Consider the following 21,663-nt stretch of genomic DNA (forward strand, 5'->3'; position numbering starts at 1 on the left):
TTTTCTTTTTCTTAAGCTATTATCCAAATAGAGCTTAAAAAGCTCAAATCTAGCTCAATTTTTTTATATATTTAAAATATTTTTACGATTTTATACATCATGCTAAAACAATAGGAGGATATTCATATTTTTTCTTTCTAAAAAATAAAATTAAAATATTTTAAGAATACTAATACAACTTTGAAGAAGCACAATAGTAAATACAGATCAGGTGGTTAATTGGCATTCCATAATTGATCTGACCTAAATGATTTTACATAACTGGCCAATTCATATATATATATATATATATATATATATATATATATATATATATATATATATATATACTGTGAGGATTTCCATGTTCACCAATAACAAGTTCTTAGTCTAAAGCTTATAACACACAAGAAATGAAGGTGAACATAAAACAAATGTTCTCCATAAGATTGACAAAATCCTCTCATCTAAAGCTTATGGGACACAAGAAGGCAAGAAGGCCAACACCAAAACAAGAATCACACAAAGCATCAGCTCAGAACACTGTAAAAGGATGGGGTGTAGAGGGAGTTTCTGCAATCAGTAGCTTCCTTTTTCTTGGCAAAGATGTCTCCAATGAGAGGAACGATGGGCTTCCTCTTCTGCAGCTTTCTCCGTCCTTTTCCACACAAGTCATGCTCCATCCTCCCAAGGCTAAGCGCTTGAGCCAGAGTCGGTAAGTACTCGCTCTCCCGGATGTTATCCTCTCGCCATCGATCACTTCTAACTTTACAGGGCTGGTCTTCGATCGCCAGGTTGCTCGGTTCCGCCTCAACTGCTTCGATCTCTCTCAGTTTGGACATGCTCTTCTGGAGCTGGAGACAGAGGCTCGCCACTGCTAGCTTTGTCTCAGACTGCCTCTCCTTCAGCAGCTTCAGTTCGGACTTTGTCTCGTGTAGTTCGTGCTCCAACTTCTTGAGCGCGTCGAGAGATACGAGCTCGTCATCTCTTTCATGAATGAAACGGGCGGTGGAAGACAAGGAGGGCGGCGAGGAATTTGCTGAAAGGAGAGGCTTCGGAGGTGGCAAAGAATAGATCGGGGGGCTTCTGATGATGTCGAGTTTGGCAGACGAGCTGGTCTTGTGAGAATTGACATTGCCTGTGAGGAAGCGTTCCCCGAAGATTTCAACAGCCTCCTTCACGGATCGAAATGGACTCGTGGTGTCCACCTCCGCGCGCTGGGAGACCATGGTGGCGGGAGCATAGCAGTGCGTAAGAACGCAAGACAATTATAGAGTGCAAGGAGGAGACAAGAGATTGCTTCAACGACTTGTCGATGATGAGTTGGGTTTCTTGGCGTCCACTTCAAAGGCACACCAGTGGGCTACCAAGCATTGTTTCCAGGAGAAGTAAGATCTGGAGAGAAGATGACTCTTGAGCTAAAGCTTGCAAGAACACCTAATCTCAACGAGTAGAAAGCAGGACAGTACCGAAGACCCAGAGTAGCAAAGGAAATCTGAAGATCACACACATCAGAGAGTCAAGATAGAAGTAAGCATACGACATGGACAACTCGAGGACCCATATTTGATTGCTTCCACCAAATCTTTTTGGGCAAACAAAGGCAGGGAGACACGATGAAGTCCCTAAAGATAACTGCTAAAGAATGTGGATTAGCTTTTGGCTTTTAGATGGCTAAAGAATGCATTAAATGAAGCCTTTCAAACTGCTCGACGAAATGCTTTCATGCTTTATAGCACTTGGACCAAACCATTACCCTCCACTCCACTTAATGGCCGCGCTCCTGCTTTGCTTTGGTTTGGCTTCATTGCCCAAACGGCTACTTCTGCCCCCTGCCGGGTCCCGCCATCACCAAACGCACCACCCATGAACGCCATTAATCTCCCGCTCTCACATGCACCGATTATGGCTAATGGTGGTGCCTGTCAACAGCACAAGGAGGTTTCAGGGGGAGTAGAGAGCAAGCAATGGATGATTTCAGCTTTCCCACCATCACAGCGGATCAAGACTCGCTCCATCAGCTCCCCTTCCCCCACTTTGCCGCATCCCCCCTGTGGTTCTTGTCCTCAGTCGTCGATTGCCGGAAAAGCTCCTCGTCCGCCGGAGAAGCATCGCTGGATGCTGACGTGATGAGAGGGGATCTCGAGGCGGATAGCGCCGGCGGTCGGCTTGATGAGGAGAAGATGGACTTGCTGTGGGAGGATTTCAATGAAGAGCTTGCGAGGGTGTCGTGTGACCGGAAAAGGATGGCCAAGGAGGGGAGCTCGAGTGCGTCAGAGCAACACTGCGTGCGTGCATTGAAAGACGCCAAGAGCGGCGGTCTGATTCATCGTAGATCGCCAAGTCTGATACTGATGGTGAAGGTGCTAAAGAAGCTGTTCTTGATTCAGCGAGTTGTGTCCTCTAAGAAGCAGTCACTGTGCTCAGCTTGAGGGTCATCACTCGAGAGGAAGCACACCACTCCAAGTGAAGACAGAAGGTGAGATGTATGTAATCCATGTTTCTAATCCTATTGAAGGAGTACGATGAACTACGCATCTGTGACGATTTGCTAGCTTGTAAGAGAGAATTCCTTCCATGCTACTCTTCCCTGAGTTGTATGTAATCCATGTTGTCTGGAGTAGTATTAGCTCTCACTTTTTTCCCTTCTGTTCTTGCAAAGGACGACTGTACAAAGCAATAAGGACATCCAACTACCTAATGAATGAAACATAATATGCCCTTGGACTGTTGTTAGATTCAACATCAAACCAATCTTGTTTGTCTTGATAGGTAGGAATTAGGTTTCTTTAGTTGATGTGGGTAAATGAATTGAGAGGGAGTTGATATTCCTGTTTACCTCCCTAATCCACTTGTGCTACTGAATTCACACTAAGATATTGGTTAGGTGGATGACACCATCATGCTTTTTCTCTTGATTCATAAAGTTAGTAATATTTGTTTAAGCCTGACAGCCAAAAACTTCCAACATATTTGCTAAGGGAAGCATTTTAAAGAAAGAATTTACCCAAACAATCAAGACTCTGAGAAGAGGAGAACCACAGAAGGGAAGCAAAAAAAAGCTAGTATTCTAGATTGTTTATAGAATGAAAAAGACTGTGTTCTTCCTTAGGTGGACTTGTAAGTGGCCTTCAAAGAACTATAAGCTTGAAAAGAATAAGAAGTGTCACAATTATTGCAGGATGTAAAAATATTCAAGGTGCATCACAGAAGAACCAAATCAGGTACATCTTGTTTTGGTGGTGTAAGATCTAACAGGTTGGCAATTTACATGCATGTTCCAACAACATTAATATTCGGATTTTTTGGGTCTACACAACATGATTAACAGTGTCCAGCATCATTCAATGTATAGAAGGGTAAGAGACTCAAAAACCTATATAAATAAAGTTCATCTGTGCTCTCCAACAATTATTTCTGTATACCATGAAATTACTATGACAAACTGCACATAGTTTAAACAGTTGTTTTATGGAAATGCAAAGATGACATACATGTCATTGCAATTTACAATTTACTGGATGCAGCAAGATACTTGGTATGTCGTCCCTGAGCTAGTAGCTTTCCAGTCCTCTTGTTCCTAAATTCAACTGAGGCAACTGCTACTGCCTTTCCAGCATGCAAAAGCTTGCTTTCCATCTCGATTTCTTCCTGGAAAAACAACCACCATACACTTACAGAGTACTTTACAGTTGGAAGCTGTCAATACAAGACTATACAAATGAATTTACTCATTGCTCAAGAGAGAAGAAAGAGAGACAGAGTAGTCATTTTCTCCTGCAATCCCCTAATAAGAACCATGATCCATAGAATCACAGAAAGCTGATCATCAAAACGAAAAAAAAGAAAGAGTTCTGTAATGATAACCTACTCATCAGGCCTTTTTTTAATTATGCATAACAGATATTTTCTAAGAACAATCTAAGGCAAAAAGTTTATAAAGAACGAGGCTTTTTTTTTATTTACTCATAGGAATGACAACAGTAGTGACAATTTGTAGGAAGGCAAACCGAGACATCATGACCTAAAGCATACGGAAAAAAAATCATTCTCATTCACTACATACGGAATAAGGTTTCATATGTGCCAACAGAAAATGGAACCATGATAGCACCAATTATGAAGCCTTATCGTCGTACCCACACAATTCGTTACTCCACGAGTATTCAAGATGCATAAATATATATACAAAATATGTAGTGACTAAGAATGATAAAACAATTGATAGCAATCAACAAAAGCTGAGAAAATGAGATGTGCTACGTCACCCATAAAATTATAAATGGGGGTGTTTGATATAATGTTCATGTATATTCGTGTCTTTTGGTTTTGTTTATGTTTTACACAAAGAGCTTATAGTAGGCTTAGCAACCTCATTTTAATTGGTTTGTAAATAAAGATCGTAACATGTGAGTATTTGTGAGCTAATTCGATCTGTAATTGATCATTTTGAACCCTTTGTTATGCGATCGTTCAGAATTTGTGAAGTCTATGATTGTAATTTGTATTTACTATAAAGTATTTGTTAAAATGGTTGCTTGTGGATCCCGAATGAAATATTTTTTCTAACTCGTTTTCTCTTTTATAGATTGTAAGGGACTATAGGAGGTTTCGGAGAGGCTAACGTTCACGAACGAACACGTAAGGGAGCCACACGACTTAGGTAAAACTAGATAAGTTCATAATATTTGGTATCAGAATGGGACAAGCACACATAGAAACACTTGGCATTAAAACGTGGGGGATCTAGCGGGGCTGCACTGAGGGCAGCTAACATGTGCGATCGTTTAGAGAAAACGGGCATTGAGATGTAGTGAAAGGAGTCACTTACAGAAACGGGCATATGAGAATGACATTCAAAGGAATGGCCAACCCTTCGTGCGAGAGACACCATGATGACAAGTAAACTATGAAGAATGCGTAGCGCACAAAGGTTGGGATGGCTGTGTTTGAGTTGGGGCTCAATGTTGGCAACTATACTTAACGGTGCTCAAGGCAAGCGAGACGCTTGGTAAAAGATGAGACTGTGCAAAGTGGGATGGGTAACTCAGCGACCGAAAGAGTTATGCAAAGCTTACAGAGGTAAAAAGAATTGCTAACTCAAAGAATTTGGTACTTATGCAAGGGCTTGTATATGAACGATGGAATGTTCGTGGCAATTCTAAGGCGACCAAAACTTGACGCCATAGAGCAGTGAAACTTTTTCTTCAGCATTAGAAGAATATGTCTATAGGAGGCTAAAGTGTGCAGCAAGTTCAGCATGTTACTAGGCCTTGAGGGGTGCAGCGGGGGCTGTATTGGCGAAAAGTCACAATTTGACAAGTGTGTTTACAGGGACAAAACAATACACAGTTTGTTCAACAAGACAGAGTAATCTAAGAGGATGATGGTCTCCAAAACTTCCAGAGAAAAGGATACGAAGAGAGAAGTTGCTCCAACGGGACAGATATCTAGAAGAGATAAGTCTTGATTCTCTAGAAGGAGAATCATATACAACAGACTACACATGTTGAGGAGGAGTACCTCAAGATAACAACTCCACAAAGCTCAACGGATCGAGCAAGCGACGAGGAGTCATCGCATGATCTCGAAAGATATAATGCGTTAGTGGACGCATTGCGAGATCAAGTTGGGGAGCGACCCAAGGCAACACAAATGAAGGAACACTTGAAGCCGATATGGAGATTGGACTCAACAGAGGGCTGGCTCGTGGAATGGTAGGTGCGAGGGTCACCATCAACTCAATGCAAATCGAGGAGTGGAGCAACTTAAGCATAACTTGTTGAAGTACCCGAGCCGCATGAATGAAGTCAGCATAGAAAATAAAACATGGAGTGGAGGCATGAAGCTTTCCTTGGACAGAGGTCAAGGACATGAACTCTTGTAGAGGCAAGAGTGGGATCATGTTGTTCCATGAGTCCCTTATTCTGATGGAGCAGACTCATCCTGCATAGTGCCAAAGATGAAGAGAGCTTCGAAGCACATGCACCTTATCTCGGAGAAGCATTTTATGGAGGAACTAAGACGACTCAACTTGTTGAGGCGAAGTTGGGTCAGAAGGCCTTAGCACGAGGCAAGAGGACATAGAGGCGGGTACTCTTGAAGAATATGCCACGGTGCTATTATTCGAGTTACCATGAAGTAAGCGGTGCACAACGAAGATTGTGTTGGTGAGGGCAAAGGCCCAAGATCCAGACAATGGTGCACCAATTTCAGCGAAGTTAGTAGACTTCGAGAGCTACTAGGCGACAGATTGTCCGAAAGCTGTTCTTCGTCAGGGTGTTGACCTGAGAGCGGGTGGACGAAGGTCAATTGCCAAAGGAGCAAACACAATCGGAGGTAGCAAAGGCTTTGCGATGTGATAATAGAGCCCACACACGGAGAGATCGTAGCCTGAGTTCATCCCATAATGATCAGAATGCAATGAAGGTGGTTGTGTACCACCAAGGGAGAATTTCGAATATAAGTACTGGTGAGTCCCATGAGAGGGGAGACTTAATCATGCAGATGTATGATTGGAGCAACTAGAGAGTTTGATTACTCCAAAGCTCATATTCGCTCAAGGGAGCCCGACAAGTCAAAGGACATGACTGAGTAAGCGAACGTTGTTACCAAGGAAGCTAAGGAAAACAGAATCGATGCAAGAGTGTATAACCAAGGAATGAAACAGGTAATACGTGGTGTTGTACCTTTGCTACTCAGAGGAGTAGGTGATATAGATGATAGAGAAGACGGTACAATCCCAAAGGCGACCAAAACTATTAGAGACTTGCTCCAAGTTAGGGTGAAATTTTCTTGCATTCCAGAAGTTCGATAACATTAAGAAGGTGAATCACAGTAGCTAACTCAACGCAATGAGTGCAAACACTTCAAGTGCTTCAGAAGTGTGAGCAAAGAGTAGGCGAAGGCTAGTAACAAACTCAATACATGGTGTACAACCCTCGAGGAGGTAGGCGAAGTCAAGTAACCTTTGTCTTTCCAACTCTTAAGAGAATGAGTAAAATTGAGTACCTTAATTCTCTTATCTATCCAACAGAAGAGCTCTACACAGGTTCAAAGACTCTTCGAAGAAACCTAATGAAAGACAATAGTTGCCAAATTCTCACCAATGGTGATCGGTGCTACTGAAAGTAGATTGAACACTTCATTTCCCAATAGAATGTCAATTGAAAGCGGAAGTAATACGAACCTGCTTGGAAGTGACAACTAAGTGACAGAAGAGTCAATCGATAAATTTTGTGGAGGAAGCACCCAAAAACTTTAAAGTCTGTGAGGCGATGCTCATTAAAGCTCTAACAAGCATCCACCCAGTTCAAGCGGCGTAAGACATTTGAGAGACTAGCGCATACCAAGGATGGTCTTTTCCTTCATATGAAGGATCCGCAGGAACCAACATAGATCAACACAACTAAGCCGACCTCACACCAGAATCAGAGTCATTGGTGAGTTGAATCAGCATGACAAATCAAAGTTCAACTACTCAACAATAGCGGCGGAGTGCAACTGGGAGCCAAAAGACGCATTACATTTGGAGCAGAAGATTGAAGACTCAATAAAGGCGAGAAGATGCAGTGTTTGCAAAGGCTTCAATGAGGACGTTGAAGGAATAAGTGGGGGAGAATGTCATGAACAAAATTGTAAACGAGGTGTTTGATGTAATGCTCATGTATGTCTGTGTCTTTCGGTTTTATTCATGCTTTGCACAACATGTAGAGAGCTGATAGTAGGCTTAGCAGCTCCATTTTCGTTGGCTTTGGTTGTCACTTTAGGCTTGTAAACAAAGGTTATGGTTATGCAAATTCGGTCTAAAGTAGACCATTTTGGACTCTTTGTTGTGCAACCGTTCAGAGCTTGTGAAGTCTATGGTTGTAATTTGCATTATCTATAAAGTGTTTGCTGAAATGGTTGCTTGTGGATCCTGAATGAAATATTTTCTCTAACTCGTTTTCTCTTTTGTAAGTTCTAAGGGGCCATAGGACGTTTCGGGGACGCTGACGTTTGTGGATGGACACACAAGGGTGCTGCATAGTTTAGACAAAACTAACTAAGTTCATGACATTCTACAAGTAGAATAAGTTTTACATACCTAAATTTCTTCACAACCAATACCAATTATCAGGTAATATCTCTTATGCTGCAAGATTTCCACGGCATTCCACCATGAAACGAATGCTTCCTTTGCAACTCAGCTCTGACAGGAGAATATGACTTGTTCCTTCAGTTACAAAAGGGAAGTGTTGGACTAAATTTTACATCAAAGCCACCATGTGTCATAGAAAGCCTTAAAGAAATTGGGGTGTAAACCCCCTTCAATCTCTTCCAAATGCAAATACTATTGTTTGTCATCCACCCTTTTCTATTACCACTTTTTCATCTAGAATAAGTTCGTCTATGCTTTCTTTTGACTACATATTCTATCTATTTTCTGGAAAAAATAAGTTTCAAACAAGGCTATAAATCCAAATTTATCTATTTGCTGTCCTCTTTCATGCTTGAACAACTTCAGGTTTTAATTAAAAGGAAAAGTTGATTGATGATAAGTACGAAAGTGTTTAACAGCCTTGCTTAAAAGAAAGAACTTGGCACGATGAAACGGAAATCGATCTAGATTTTATAGATAGATGACACTTTGCCGAATGCATATACTTACACCAGTAAAGGCGGGATCCAAGTAAGAGACGTTGATGTCCAGCGAAACCCCAGTGGTCGGAAGTCCAGAGCTAATTATGGCCGCAGATCCAACCACATCCACCAGCGTCGCCACGACGCCACCATGGAGGACGTTGCCGGAGCTCTGCAGATGAGCGAAGAAACAAAGTTAGATGGATATACTCGAAGGAGGAAAACAGGGAAGTGGGAGGTGATGGCTCTCCTACGCTAAGGCGAGGAGGAACGGCATAGGAGCATAGGACGCGGCCGGGCTCAAAGAGGTCGAGGCGGAGGCCGTTGAGGACGAGGACGTCGAAGAACCGCGCCGGGAGGGCGCCAACGGCGTTTCCGGCGGACTCGGTTAGGTATTTCTTCACCGCCTCTGGATCCATCATATCCTGATCGGTGCGGCAGCCCCGGTGGCCGGTGGACGGTGGACGGTGGTCGACGCACGGCGGAGAGGGATACGATGTTCGAAAGATCTTCTGTTTGGGTGTAGGATTAGAACGCCAATTAATCCCCCACACGAAAATTATTTTATCCGATATGACTTACCAACACTTCGTACCTGCCTTATGATTGGAGGATCATGAACTCAAAGTTGGGCCCACAAAAGGGCAGAAATTGAGGGCGGTGATATCGTGGGACCAAAAAGAAGCAGACAACAAACACATGGCCTTTCTGGCTGACGCCGCGGCAGCTCCGCCACCCACTCCGACGCCGGCGCCGTTGCTGCGCTGAAAAAAGTGCCATCTTTCGCCCCAGATTCATAATTTTCATCATGTTATTAAAAATAAAAATGAATACACATGAAGAGATGTATGTGAGAACCTTTAAAATGCTAATATTACCTTTTACAATGCAAAACAAATGGAAAAAGGCTGTATTTTTTGTACATACATGGCTGTGCTGATCCACTGTAGTTTACATTATCATAGAACAAGAAGACTGAAAACTAGCTCTTCCATTGCAGTAGAATGCATGGTTTCCACCAGGAATCAAAGAGTTGCATTCCTGAAGATGTCAAGCATCTCATTCCTTCCTCTGATGGCCTCCTCGAACACCTCATCCACTACTGTGCCGAGCCTCTCGATCCCCTCCTTCAGCTCAAATGACCTTGTTCTCAACTTCTCCAGACCACTGAGGAAACTATGGCTGTTCTTCTCCGCCGCCTGTAACTCCTCGACTGCCTCGTTCACCATCTCATGCTCGACCAGAGCAACTTCCCGACCGATGCCGAGGCTCGAAATCCGCTTGTCAAAGCTTCCGGTCAGCTCTGTAAGCATCTCCATGCACTGCTGCAGCTCGGGGATCGATGAAGTCAGCTCCTTGTCTTCCATATTAACCGGAACAGGAGAAATCATTGCTGAAATCATAAACCATGACAAGACTGTCACAGTGGTTTTAGCAGCAAGCATCACGATTGCCATGTTCTTGTCGTCTCCTCCATTTCCTCCGAGCAAAATTCCACCTTTAGCTAGTCCTAATCTTTCCTTCTCTATTCTGAAATCTAAAATTTCCTCATGAGCTTTCTGTAATCTTTCCAATCCGAACTCGTTGTCTTCGCTTAGTTTATGGACTGCGAGCTTTAAAGCCATGCGAGACCGGTTGATCCCGGAAAGGGCAGACTTCATTGAGTTGCAGAAATCTAATAGAGACGCAGACTCTTGCATGTACTGATCAAACCAGTCTTCGGCTTCGCACGAGATCGGCAACTCAGATTTCTTCAGCAGGGCAAGGAGTCTCACCTGCATCCTCTTCAAGACGCTCATCGCTTCGACGAACCACCTGAGGGAGATGGAGTCCTTCGCCAGCGACAGCTCGAGCCCCTTGAGGTCCTCGGTGAGGGAAGTGCAGAAGGTAGAGGCATCCTCTGTCAAAGGGGTAGAGCTGAGCCCTTGACACCTTAAGCATGGTAGAGCCGATCCTTCCATTTCCTCGGAGATTGTCCAATTCCTGTTCACCCAACAAGCGTAAGGCAACTCTCGTTGTCCCCTTGCATGATTGCGAACTGCTACACTCGCACTTGTTTTATCTCGATGAATGTGGAGAAGAACAATAAGAATACGTGAAGCTCAAGAGCTTCGAAGTGAAGCAAATAGAAGAGTAGGAAGAAGAGTCACGCAAGAGGGGAATCCACTATTAGCTTCCTTCGATTGGCCACAACAGGCTTCAATAATATCTGCCAATAACACTTCTCCAAATCAGTATATAAAAGAATAATAAAATCCAACTGCTAAGACTGGAAATAAATAATTATTCTAGATAAGTTCTCGATCAAGTCTAGGTAACGTGAAAGATGATGCATCGTTGACTTGGGAAAAAAATTACGTGTAGATCATCTAGCAGTCAAAAGTCAATTCAAAACTTTGTGTTTGAGAGCTTATCCTTGACCTGACGTCTGATTATGAATATTTCTTGTGGTTAGAGGAGCACAAGCAACAATCTTTTATGATCTAACTACATGACCAGTATGATTTTGGATCACTTAACTCGATATAAGGATGAGGAGGTTAAACTTGTGGATGAAGGATATAAGGATGCAAGTCATGTACTTTAATTGGGAATAAGCAGTGCTTTGTAGCAAGGAATCAACATGTATTGATTAATATTTGCTAGTCCAATCAAGATCAGTATGGAAACATATAGTTCGAGATATAACTTGATGCATTGAGTCTCATAAGTTATCAAAATTAGTACCTGATTGATATTTAAATCTTATCCTTCTTATGCAAGAAAGGGGGGGCAGCTGCACGCAAGAACTGGTTCTGATTGAGATAAGAACCCATTAAAACAAATGAATGAGAAGAAAAAGACATTGTTGAAAGAATACTTGCATTTTGTTCCGTTCCTGGAAGAGGAGCAAACTCTACATAACATGGTTGACCCAGTTTCCTTGGTTCATCTTCTTCTTCCTATAAGAAAACAGATGATAGATGTGATCACAAGGCCAGTGGGAAGGACAAGAAATATTCTTCTTGGAATTGAAGGAAAACAGCTACAAAAATTATGATACAAGGAAGTCATATGAGAGTTGATAATATTAGCATGTTCCTTTTCTTTGTGTATGCAAGAAATCTCCTAAGTTGCAAGCTGCAATGGCCTAAAGTTACTAATGATAACAAAGAGAAATATGTAATTTATATAGTAAGGAGGTGATAATATTAGCACCTGATGCGACATCCAATTTAAAGTGAAAATTATGCAAGACGGTTGATCAGATGAACAATATATATGTGTTGTACAACAGCATTCTGCCTCCCGGTTTGCTGATCTGGGATCTTTCCCCCCCTGATACACCAACAATAAAAAAGATAAGAATTGGTATATGGAAAAAGGAAAACACTATCGCAGCTTAAGGGATAGAATATATAAAGAACCTGAGGTAGGGGAGATATTAACAAAAGTTTTAAGTTAAATGTTAGTATAAACTCATGTTAAGGAAATCTGTGGTATATGTATTTACTGCATTCACTAATTTTGTACAGTCACTTGTTACAAGGTGATCTCAGACATCTTTCACATAAGCAAACACATGCTGTGCCGCGATATAAAATGTGTTTCCAGGGTTTCAACAGCAGTGATAGACCAAAGACAACCATGTTGACAGCAACTCAAAATGACCTTCAGGCAATATCTTCTCAAGATTGATGCAGAGAACATGAGAGCAAAAATTGAATAACCTTTTTATGTGTTTAGTTAATTCTGTACACAATCAGAATTGCTCCAGTAATATTCAGTGGTTAGTACTCTCATTGAAATTTTATTTTGGTATGTATCACCAGAACAAACAGCATCCATAGTTGATGGCTAACATCATTACCATCCAACCAATGGACCGATCAGTGAATTCTGTGCATCTGTTTAGTTGCCCTTGAAAACTGTTTGATAGGGTGTTTCATCAAAGTTTGAATGCATGAACTTATTGGATCACAAACTCCATCCCTAATTCTCAAAAATATAAACCTTATTGAAAACTCCACTCGGTTCAATTTTCCAAAGTGGATGGAAAAAATCATATAGGTTCCACTGAAGCTGGATGATTTTAAGCCTCGGTTGAAATCCTGTGTAATACAGCCAAGCAGCTCTAGTTATGATAGCTTATGTCCCTCCACTGTCAATTTTAATTCTGATTCCCTTGTAAGCTTGCAGCGCCTCTGACAAAAAAGTACCCAACTCTTCAAAAGTTGGAACCAAACCAGTTGGCAAAATATTGGAAGCAGTAGTTTGAAGTCGTTCTAAAGTTTCCTTACGTATTGCTCGCTTCTCATCCAATCTCTGTTTCATTAGGTCCAATGCCATCAAGGAATCATCATGGTGCTTCAGACCATCATTAATGTCGGACACAATCTCTAAATGGTCTATCTGCATAGCCTGCCAAGATTTTAGTTTTCTATCATAAATTTGTGACAGGTGCTCTTCTTCGAGTCGTTGGTGCTGTTCCTCATCTTGAATCTCCCATACCATGTGGACAATTTCCGTAAAACCACGCATTGTTTCAATAACCTTTTCTCCTGAAACACACTTAATTGCATGGTACCAATCATTAGATATGACAAATACTGATGGAGCACCAATTCTAGTTGGGGAGAAAGGAGCAGGTCCATCAGGTGTTAGCTCCTGTTCTTGAGGAAGCCATTTCATTTGCCATCCATTGAGGGCTTCAATGAATGATTTCTGGATGCTGATCCAGTCATGAAAACAATTGCACCAGTTTAGGAGTTCCAGCTCCAATTCCTTTGTTACCTTAACAGCAGACTTCCATTGGCTTGTGGTTTTCATCACCAAGCTATGTCTTTTGCAATCAACTAGAGCTTGCAACTGCTTTTGATGGCAATCCAGCAAAGATGTCCACATTCTTATGAATCTGCAGTGAGGATAATGCAACTATTGAGCATGTACTACAACTAGACAAGACTACTTGAGAGTCATCTATAGTCAATCAAGTTGATAAACCAAGAATGTATTTCTACTTATTCCCTGTATATAAAATCACTATGAAAAATGCCATCGTATAACTTCAAGCACTGGTACATTATAGATTTGTTTTCCTTCTCCTCTCTTTTCCTTCTGATCATTGGCAAGGTGATCAATATAACAAGTATAACAATTGCATACCAAAACTAACTAGCATAAAAGGCATAGAGAATGTACAAATATAGAACATATAGGGGCAAGGAATGACTTTGAATATTCCATAGACTGATCATTGTGCCAATTGCAGATCATAGCATAAGAAAATCTTTGGTTTCTGGTTCCTATCATACTAGTCTCACTTTAGAAGAAACACTAAAGTCAAACTTTCATTTTATAAAACACTTCAATTTTAAAGAAAGAGTGGTTGGTTTCTTAATTATTTCCTAATTTAATTTTTAAACCAACAAATTGGTGTTGTCAATTAACTATATACTAATTGACAATGATTTGATAAAATAATCATAATTAATAAATTAACTATTGATCTTAAAGTATATGTTGATGTAGTCCTCTACATCAACATATAAAATGTTCATATCAGAAGACTAAATTTGTACTAGGGCCACCAACTGACTTTTAGGATTTAAGCAGTTCAGAAATCACATGTTACCAAAAATCCAATCCATCAGATCTCTGTCTATCAATAACTTAATTTGAAAAGCATCATCATCAAATGTAAGCACATAAAAGGATCAAGAAAAAAGAGTAACATTTTAATGCAAGCAAACTATGCACTATATGAAAAACTTCAAACTTTCATACCCTTGGATTAGTTCGATAAGTTGGGGCTGCAACTCCTCACCCCTTATCTCATGAATCCTGCTTGAGAAAGCACCAACCGATTTGATGATGATGCTTATTTTTGTGCGCAGCTTTCTTACTGATGCCCAAGTCGAATCAATTTTGTAGTTCTCTGCCCCTCTATCAACTAAATCCTTCAACCGCTTGTACTTCTTGTCATAGCTCACCCGTAGTTTCTCTTCATCCTAAATAAACCACCTAAGCAATTTAACATAAATGTTGACCCCCACAAAGCATCAAACTATACAGGACCAATCATGATCCTATATTTTTTACTGTCATTCAATTTGTTGAAGGAAAAAAAAGATTGACAAAAGATTATGGGTCATCATTACCACAAGAGACAAGCATATAATATAGTTTAAGTATTCGCCCCTGAAGTTAAGGTTCGGTATACTAATTATTTACATGTTAATATTGATAAAGGTATAAGTCTGAGTATTAGCAATTACTCAAAAATCAAAATGATTTTCACACAGGACTTATTGGTACAAGTTAAGGTTAGAATATTTCCAGCAACACAATAAATTGAATATGTTAAATTAGCGTGAAATTTTGAGATTATAAGCATGATTCTGAATAATCTACTTCCACATGAGTGTCCAGTAATTAACATTTATCTGCCACAGTCTCACAGAATATCTGTGTAATTACATGAGCACCATGAAATTATCATTTTTTTCTAATTCCAGTTTCCTAAGTGTAAAGTTTGATCCATAATCTTCTTTTTTTATTCTACATCAACCATGGAAAATGGGTTTCAATAGAGCTCCTGTATTCACATAACATATATTTGTAATTGCATCTATACATGATAATTATAGCTTGCTCCCAATGTCAAAAGGACTGTGTGTGTGTGCGTGTTTTTTTTTTTTGGGGGGCGGGGGGAGAGAGAGAGAGAGCAACTAGCATGTGTTCTCGTTTGGCCACTATATCGAATAAGTACTTCATTACTCATCATTGAGAGACCAGCTGGATCCATTTTCCAAAGTTCTCAAAAACACAAAAGAGAATAACCACTCTCTCATAATTTAGATCAAGGATACAAGTCTCAGTCCGAGACCTGTACAAACTGTCCCTGGCTTAACTGGGGTCCAAACATGGTATGCCGATGTACGGTGTACTGGTCAGCACAGACTAAAGAGATAAAGGGAGAGAAGAGGGGAGGAGGAGGAGAGGAAAGGAGAGGGACAGGGACAGGGACAGGGAGAAGGAGGCTGATGAGTCAGGAGGCCTACTGTTGACATTAAATATTATTAAAAGGTTCAGTTTTGGACCAGATGGGGCCATTTGGAGAAGGAGGAGAGGCTTAGAAGAAGACAGGAGGTTGAGGAGATGGAAGGCCTGAAGTTGTCTTCACTCTTCAAAAAATTATATATATATATATATATATATATATATATATATATATATGTATATATATATATGTATATATATATATATATGTATGTATATGTATATATGTGTATGTATATGTATATATGTATATATATATATATATGTATATATGTATGTGTATGTATATATATGTATACATATGCATACATATATATACATATATATGTATATATGTATACATATATGTATGTATGTATGTATGTATGTATATATAGATACACACCCATACATACATACATAATCAGTTTTGAATGGACCGGACAACATTGCTGAGTCTGAGTGCCAGTTCCTGGTTGGATGGACCAGCAAATCCTAGGTGGTACATACTGGTCTGACCCATTTTTCGAACACTGATTTAGATCATAAATAAGTCAAGCACTATTCCATCAAGCTCCCAATCATCCTATGAGGCAGTGTATAACCAATCCTGAGCAGGGTCATGTAGCCACCTAATCACAGGTATAAATGTGTAATCTAGCTAATTTTCTTTAAGTTCGCAAGGTAAAATGTTAAGAAAGACTGATTCTGGATGAGAAAGCCTTAAGAAGATTTGTGACCTTCTCTATATTTGTAAATTAAATATGACTGTTTCTTCCAACTTTCAAACTACTAATATGTCATTTACCTTCTGTATAACTGGACAAAATGTACCATAATACTTATATTTTTCTAAAGTATTTGAGATGAATCATTAGAACATTTGATTCATAAGTCAATCATTTACAAGACCTGATATTTTATCATATCCCTTTATTGTTATTCCTCATAACTTCCACCCTTTGCTCAACTGTCATTTTTCTTTTACAAAATGGATTATTTAAGTAAGCCAACCTAATCGTTTTTCAATAGCAATAAATTGCAATTGGCAAAAGATTATCCTGTTGTAGATCAACATGTTTCACATGATAAGTACTAACATCAAATAGGCTAACATATGATGGTGAACAACTGCTAATGCATATTGAAGAGCAGTATTTAGGTGGTTTCTTGTATACAGATTTGTACCTTTACATCTTTGTAGAGTTTCTTCTCCCATAGATACAACTTCTCCAATGTTGATGAAATGTTGCTAGACCCTGTAGTAGAGTGGTCACTTGTCATGCTAGCTTTTCTGCTTATTGTTGTACTCTCAGTTGAATGCCGTGACCAATTGAAAGAAGGATATGATGATAATGGCAAATGCAGGGTCTTAGGATCCAAAATCCTGGAAGATATGACTGGAACAAGATCCATAAGATTAACAAATTGCATTTATTTTAGATTAACTAGCCTCTTCAAATGAGATTCTTATAAAATAGCGCTAAGATGAATTTTAATGATCATGCACTAAATTTGTAGCAATATTACAGTACAGAACTATTGAAGGGAAAAAATACAAGCATCCATACACAATAAGGAAAACAGTGAGTTAAGAATCGTAGAAGAAATTTCAAAATGTAAATATAATGTGTACCTCAAAATGTCATGTGTGACATGGGAAAGAGAATTTATAACAGCATGAGGTCTAAAAATATTTTTAACATCTACAAAGAACTATCTTGAAAAGAAAAGCATTATAAAAGCACCAAGAACCAAAAACACAGCAGATATTGAAGAGATGATCTCGGTCACCTATTTTGAACAAATCAAAAGCCAATTACCAAATGCATGAAAGTGATGCATTTCTCACCAAAAAGCTTACAGTTTTATACAGCAGACTGTATAACTAGGAGTTTGCAGTTCAAAAAGAGGTTTATGGCTAAATCTAGTTTGGCAAGTGACATGATTTTATAATTTCTTTCGACTCAACAAAGGCATCCAATGAAGTGAAACCTAGAGACAGATGGACTTTTCTATAACAAATATTTATCCCTTGATGAACCAAAATGATTCTGTCATAAATGCATAGAACAAGAAAATTTGGATGAGCCAATAATATAAGAAAAATTGCTAAATGTGCTATGCAGCCTCTTTACAGTTACATTTGAGTCCAAGGGGCACTAGAGTGATTCCTCTCCAGAATCAAGGAACCAATTAGAAATTAGAACAGCTATAAACAAAAAATCAAATTCAGCCTCCTAAACGAAGGATTGTTTCCTTAAATGGATCCCTCCTGCTACTATGAAGTGAACAACCTCGGTCTAGGTAACTTAAATGTTAAAATAGCTATCCATTTGATCCTAGGGCTTCCATTCTGAGCTTCATTTTGCAGGATTTTTGTAGATGGCATGCACAGCAAATCAAACAAGAGATAACTGAACCAAATAAAAAACCCACCTCTATACATTTTATTACTTCTTGATTGGTATGGCAACTTGCCCACCTCAAGCATCCTTGACACCTCTTCACCACAACCAGCAGCTGACCTAAAATGTTTCTTAATTTCCCGAGCAACTTCCATCACATCCTTCGAACCTTTAAAAGACAGTGGTTCATCAATATGTGCAGACAAGGGTTTATCACCACTAGGCACACTCTTCTCTGTATCATACGATACATCCTCAAATGTCACCCCTTTTTTCTTCCTGATGGATATGTCATCCTCTCCACTGCTTCTCACTTTACTGTTTGGTGAACTGCTCACACTCACTTTGTCTGCCAACTCAATGTCACCAACATTGTCATCCTTTCGACCAATTTCTGGTGTGGAAACTGTGTTTGAGCTTCCAACGACAGGATTCTTCCTTCCTAAATCATCCGTAACCACCTTCATCTGCTTCTTTGCCTCCGTTGGTTGTGCCTCTGCTTCCTCTTCAAGGTCGGGAATTCCTTCCTGCTTGCGCACCTCGTTTATATCAGGACTGCTCACAGAGAAGCGCACACCATACCGTCCTCCGGAGTAATCAGGAAAGAATCCTTCATAGAAATTGAACGGATCGAAAAAGTCCCAAGAAGACGTTGCCGGAGGTGGCGGTGGAGGGGGAGTACCAGGGGCAACCGCCGGCACAGAAGGATCCATCCTATCCTCTCTTTCTTGCAGCAGAGATGCTATCGGAACACCGTAGGGTGGATAACCAAATTCATACCCATAGCCATCGTACGCAGAATTCGACCAAGGTGGAGTCAGTGGATCCTGGTAGACCACAGTGGGGATCGCTGTGGATGACCTCATGAAAGAAGAATCAGGGCTCCGAGGCCTAAATCGCTGACGCGGAGAAGATGACTCCCCCCCTTCAGCACCATCATTGCCGCTTCCGTCCTTTTTTCCAGCTTCACTTCCTTCCCCGCTTCCGGCCCGAGGGCTCACCTCCTCCGACCCGGACGAAAGCGGCAAGTGAGAGCCCTCCGGCGATAGGGAGTGCGAGAGCGGAGTCGCGGAAGAAGAAGTCGACGCAGCCGCAGCGACGACACTTCCGCGGACGGAACCAGGCTTCCCCTTGCTCTCGGAGGAGGGAACGACGAGGACGGGTGATGCCGGCAGCGCGGAGGCCGGCGCCAGATCCTCCCAGACCAAGCGGTGTAGCGCGTCCCCAACGTCTGCGAGCGCCCGGAAGTAGGCGGCGTGGGCGGCCGCGAGGGCGTATCGTAGGTCCCTCGCCGCACGGATCAGCTCCACCCGCTCCCGGCACAGCTCGACCGGCTTCGACTCCGCCGCCGCCTTGGAGCTCCCGCATCCCATCTCCCGCAACCGAAGGCCTCAATCGCTTCCCCGCCACCCGCCATCGCACCCAGACATGGACGAACGCAGTCGATCACGAAACCCTAAACCCAGGTCGATCGTTTCCCGGCCGCCTCTTCGTCTCCGTCCCGGAGAGCTCTCGGCTCCAAATACAAAGTAACGTCCACTTCGTAACGGTTGAGTTACGCGATAACGTGTTTATACGAGGCGAAGGCGAAGGCGCAGGCGGGGCATCGGGGCCCGTAATCCGAAACGGGAACCGAATCGGAATCGGAATCGGAAACGGAGACGGGGGAGGGAAAGTAACGGTAATGATCGTGAAGCGGGTGACAGACAGGCGGGCGAGAAGAGGAGACGCAGAGGGCGCGAACGGGGGACACAAAGTTATACGCACGGACGCCAATCCATGCGATTTCTTTTCCGATACTTACGGTCTCACGCGTGTTTACGACTACCCCCACGAAGGATCGACGAAGAATATTTTGTGGGTCCTGATGAGTGCAATAATGGCGAAACGACGTGAATGACGTCAGCCACCCTGTACCGTGACTTCACCCCGCGGTCAACGAAACCCTGGGACGCCGTCCCAGGCGCATTAACGCCCGGACTGGATCCCGTCCGTCACCACCACACACTCACCCCTCGTCCAACGAGCCCAGCTCTGCGCCTGCGCCAGGGCTCGGTCAAGGGTAAGGAACACACCGATCGAGATGCGCCATACCCTGCAGCAGCCCGGCCTCCAACACAGCCCCAATGGGCGTGTCAGACGCAGCGCGAGGTACTTACCCAGGCCCATCTATAAATACTAGAGGGTTCCAGACGAGGAAGGAGGAGGAGACTCGCACACCACACTTGTATGGAGGCATTCCGTCCTCCAAAACCCCCTCCACATCTCTTCCTCTAACTTGATCGTCGGAGGGGTCGGGCCGAGCTTCCGACCCGACCTGTGTGCAGGAGCGAAGACGAGGTGGCCTCTTCCCGGCGCTGCAGCGGAGCTGCCGACCCGATCTACCCCCCGCAGCCACCACCCCGACCGGGAGACTCCGGGGGAGCTGCGCCCGAGATCCTCGACATTCCGAGCCCCAGAACCGAGCCGCGTCGGCCCCGAGGCCACGGCTTAAAAAGTTACTTACCGTAACAGGTCCCATGCGGCATGAACCGGTGGAACGACGGGTGGAGTCGGTCTCTGAGAGTTGGAACGGGCAACTAGACCGGCAGGGCGAGGCGACGCCTCCGCGGGCGCCACGTAACGGTGCCATCCTCGCGCCGGTTCGGTGGGGGCTAATTCATCTGCGCTTTCCCCAAGGATCTCGTGGGGCCCACCGGCGCTACAGCGGGGCCCGCAGATCTATGAGCCATGGAATCCGACCACGAGGTGTCGGCTTCTGGAAGCAAGACGTGTGGGTACGGTTGGGGTTTGGACTAGAAAGGTCCTGCTTGGAATTGAGTTACGCTGGGGTTTGACTAGAATATTATATATATATATATATATATATATATATATATATATATATATATGTTTTAAGATAATACAACTCAAACGGGAAAAGAAGGGATGAAGAAACACTATAAATTCTCTCAGAAACAATCAAATGACCTTTAATATTTCTATGGGACGGTCATGTTCTGTTTCCATTAGAAGAAGTCAACCGCCGTCCTCACGTCGACCTCCGTTTGACCAAAAGGATGTTGAAAAGTCGTCGTTTGGAAAAAAAAAGAAGGCGACATAAAATCGTTCAATAGCGTGGAAAAGATTGAGGAAAGAAAAAAAAGGGTTGCGTTATGTTGGTGTGAATGTTTGGACTGGACACAGAACACGAGACAAGACGATCTCAAAAGGGCAAACTGACAGCAGCAATACAATACATTCTTGCAGTCAAACCCTCTCCGAGGATCAAAAGACCTTTTCCGATGTTCAAGATTATTTTATTGGAACACCTGAATAGTTTTATATAATAAGTTTAAAAAAACTGCTTTTGAAATATATATTTTACTTCCATGGTAAGATCAAGAAAAAAAGATTAGCAAGCAATTGAATCAAGTAAATTTTGCATAGGCAATTTACACTACATATGTGTGCAAAAACAAATATCCCTGACTTTGAAGGACCTATTCTACTGTTAAACTCTCATCAAACAGTTTTGATGAGTCAGAACTCAAGACTCAGCAAATTATACGAGAACAGATCATTGAAGTTGGACAAGTAAAATTTGTTCATACACGCTGAGGAGTTCAGTGAGCTCTAAGAATGATAACATATT

At 42.0% G+C, this 21,663-nt stretch overlaps 4 protein-coding genes across 7 annotated transcripts; all 4 read right to left on the reverse strand.

Moving 5' to 3' along the window:
• Window positions 1–337: 337 nt before the first annotated feature.
• Window positions 338–2,060, reverse strand: LOC135594986 (WEB family protein At1g75720-like). Its single transcript, XM_065085483.1, has one exon. The coding sequence runs from the start codon at window positions 1,206–1,208 to the stop codon at window positions 510–512; it is 699 nt and encodes a 232-aa protein (XP_064941555.1). The 5' UTR covers window positions 1,209–2,060; the 3' UTR covers window positions 338–509.
• A 1,273-nt stretch (window positions 2,061–3,333) lies between these two features.
• On the reverse strand, window positions 3,334–9,338 carry LOC104000271 (uncharacterized). Of its 4 annotated transcripts, none has more exons than XM_065086477.1 (4): window positions 9,201–9,338; window positions 8,856–9,113; window positions 8,630–8,773; window positions 3,334–3,630 (listed from the first exon to the last, which is right to left on the reverse strand). In XM_065086477.1, exons 2-4 carry the CDS (start codon window positions 9,021–9,023, stop codon window positions 3,487–3,489), a joined length of 456 nt encoding a protein of 151 aa, XP_064942549.1. In that variant the 5' UTR covers window positions 9,024–9,113; window positions 9,201–9,338; the 3' UTR covers window positions 3,334–3,486. The 4 variants fall into 4 exon arrangements, with proteins under 4 accessions (XP_064942549.1, XP_009420550.2, XP_064942548.1 ...); XM_009422275.3 differs by having other exon boundaries at window positions 9,197–9,336; XM_065086476.1 differs by having other exon boundaries at window positions 8,856–9,110; window positions 9,197–9,335.
• Window positions 9,339–9,626: 288 nt separating this feature from the next.
• On the reverse strand, window positions 9,627–10,562 carry LOC135594764 (protein BPS1, chloroplastic-like). Its single transcript, XM_065085273.1, has one exon. It carries the CDS (start codon window positions 10,560–10,562, stop codon window positions 9,627–9,629), a length of 936 nt encoding a protein of 311 aa, XP_064941345.1.
• Window positions 10,563–12,101: 1,539 nt separating this feature from the next.
• Window positions 12,102–19,729, reverse strand: LOC104000794 (nitrate regulatory gene2 protein-like). The gene is made up of 4 exons (XM_065086478.1): window positions 18,061–19,729; window positions 16,810–17,021; window positions 14,368–14,591; window positions 12,102–13,495 (listed from the first exon to the last, which is right to left on the reverse strand). The coding sequence occupies exons 1-4, from the start codon at window positions 19,400–19,402 to the stop codon at window positions 12,730–12,732; spliced, it is 2,544 nt and encodes an 847-aa protein (XP_064942550.1). The 5' UTR covers window positions 19,403–19,729; the 3' UTR covers window positions 12,102–12,729.
• Window positions 19,730–21,663: the final 1,934 nt, after the last annotated feature.

The sequence above is a fragment of the Musa acuminata genome, chromosome BXJ1-10 (assembly GCF_036884655.1).
Source record: "Musa acuminata AAA Group cultivar baxijiao chromosome BXJ1-10, Cavendish_Baxijiao_AAA, whole genome shotgun sequence".
In the NCBI taxonomy this organism is placed as follows: Eukaryota; Viridiplantae; Streptophyta; class Magnoliopsida; order Zingiberales; family Musaceae; genus Musa; species Musa acuminata.

Coding starts and splice junctions, on each gene's coding strand:
- LOC135594986 (XM_065085483.1), bottom strand. CDS start 1,208: ATGGTCTCCCAGCGCGCGGAGGTGGACACCACGAGTCCATTTCGATCC.
- LOC104000271 (XM_065086477.1), bottom strand. CDS start 9,023: ATGATGGATCCAGAGGCGGTGAAGAAATACCTAACCGAGTCCGCCGGA. Junction 8,774..8,855: donor CCGTTCCTCCTCGCCTTAGC/GTAGGAGAGCCA, acceptor GCTCATCTGCAG/AGCTCCGGCAACGTCCTCCA. Junction 3,631..8,629: donor TGGATCCCGCCTTTACTGGT/GTAAGTATATGC, acceptor TTGTTTTTCCAG/GAAGAAATCGAGATGGAAAG.
- LOC135594764 (XM_065085273.1), bottom strand. CDS start 10,562: ATGGAAGGATCGGCTCTACCATGCTTAAGGTGTCAAGGGCTCAGCTCT.
- LOC104000794 (XM_065086478.1), bottom strand. CDS start 19,402: ATGGGATGCGGGAGCTCCAAGGCGGCGGCGGAGTCGAAGCCGGTCGAG. Junction 14,592..16,809: donor AACTCTACAAAGATGTAAAG/GTACAAATCTGT, acceptor TGGTTTATTTAG/GATGAAGAGAAACTACGGGT. Junction 13,496..14,367: donor CTTATCGAACTAATCCAAGG/GTATGAAAGTTT, acceptor TCCTCACTGCAG/ATTCATAAGAATGTGGACAT.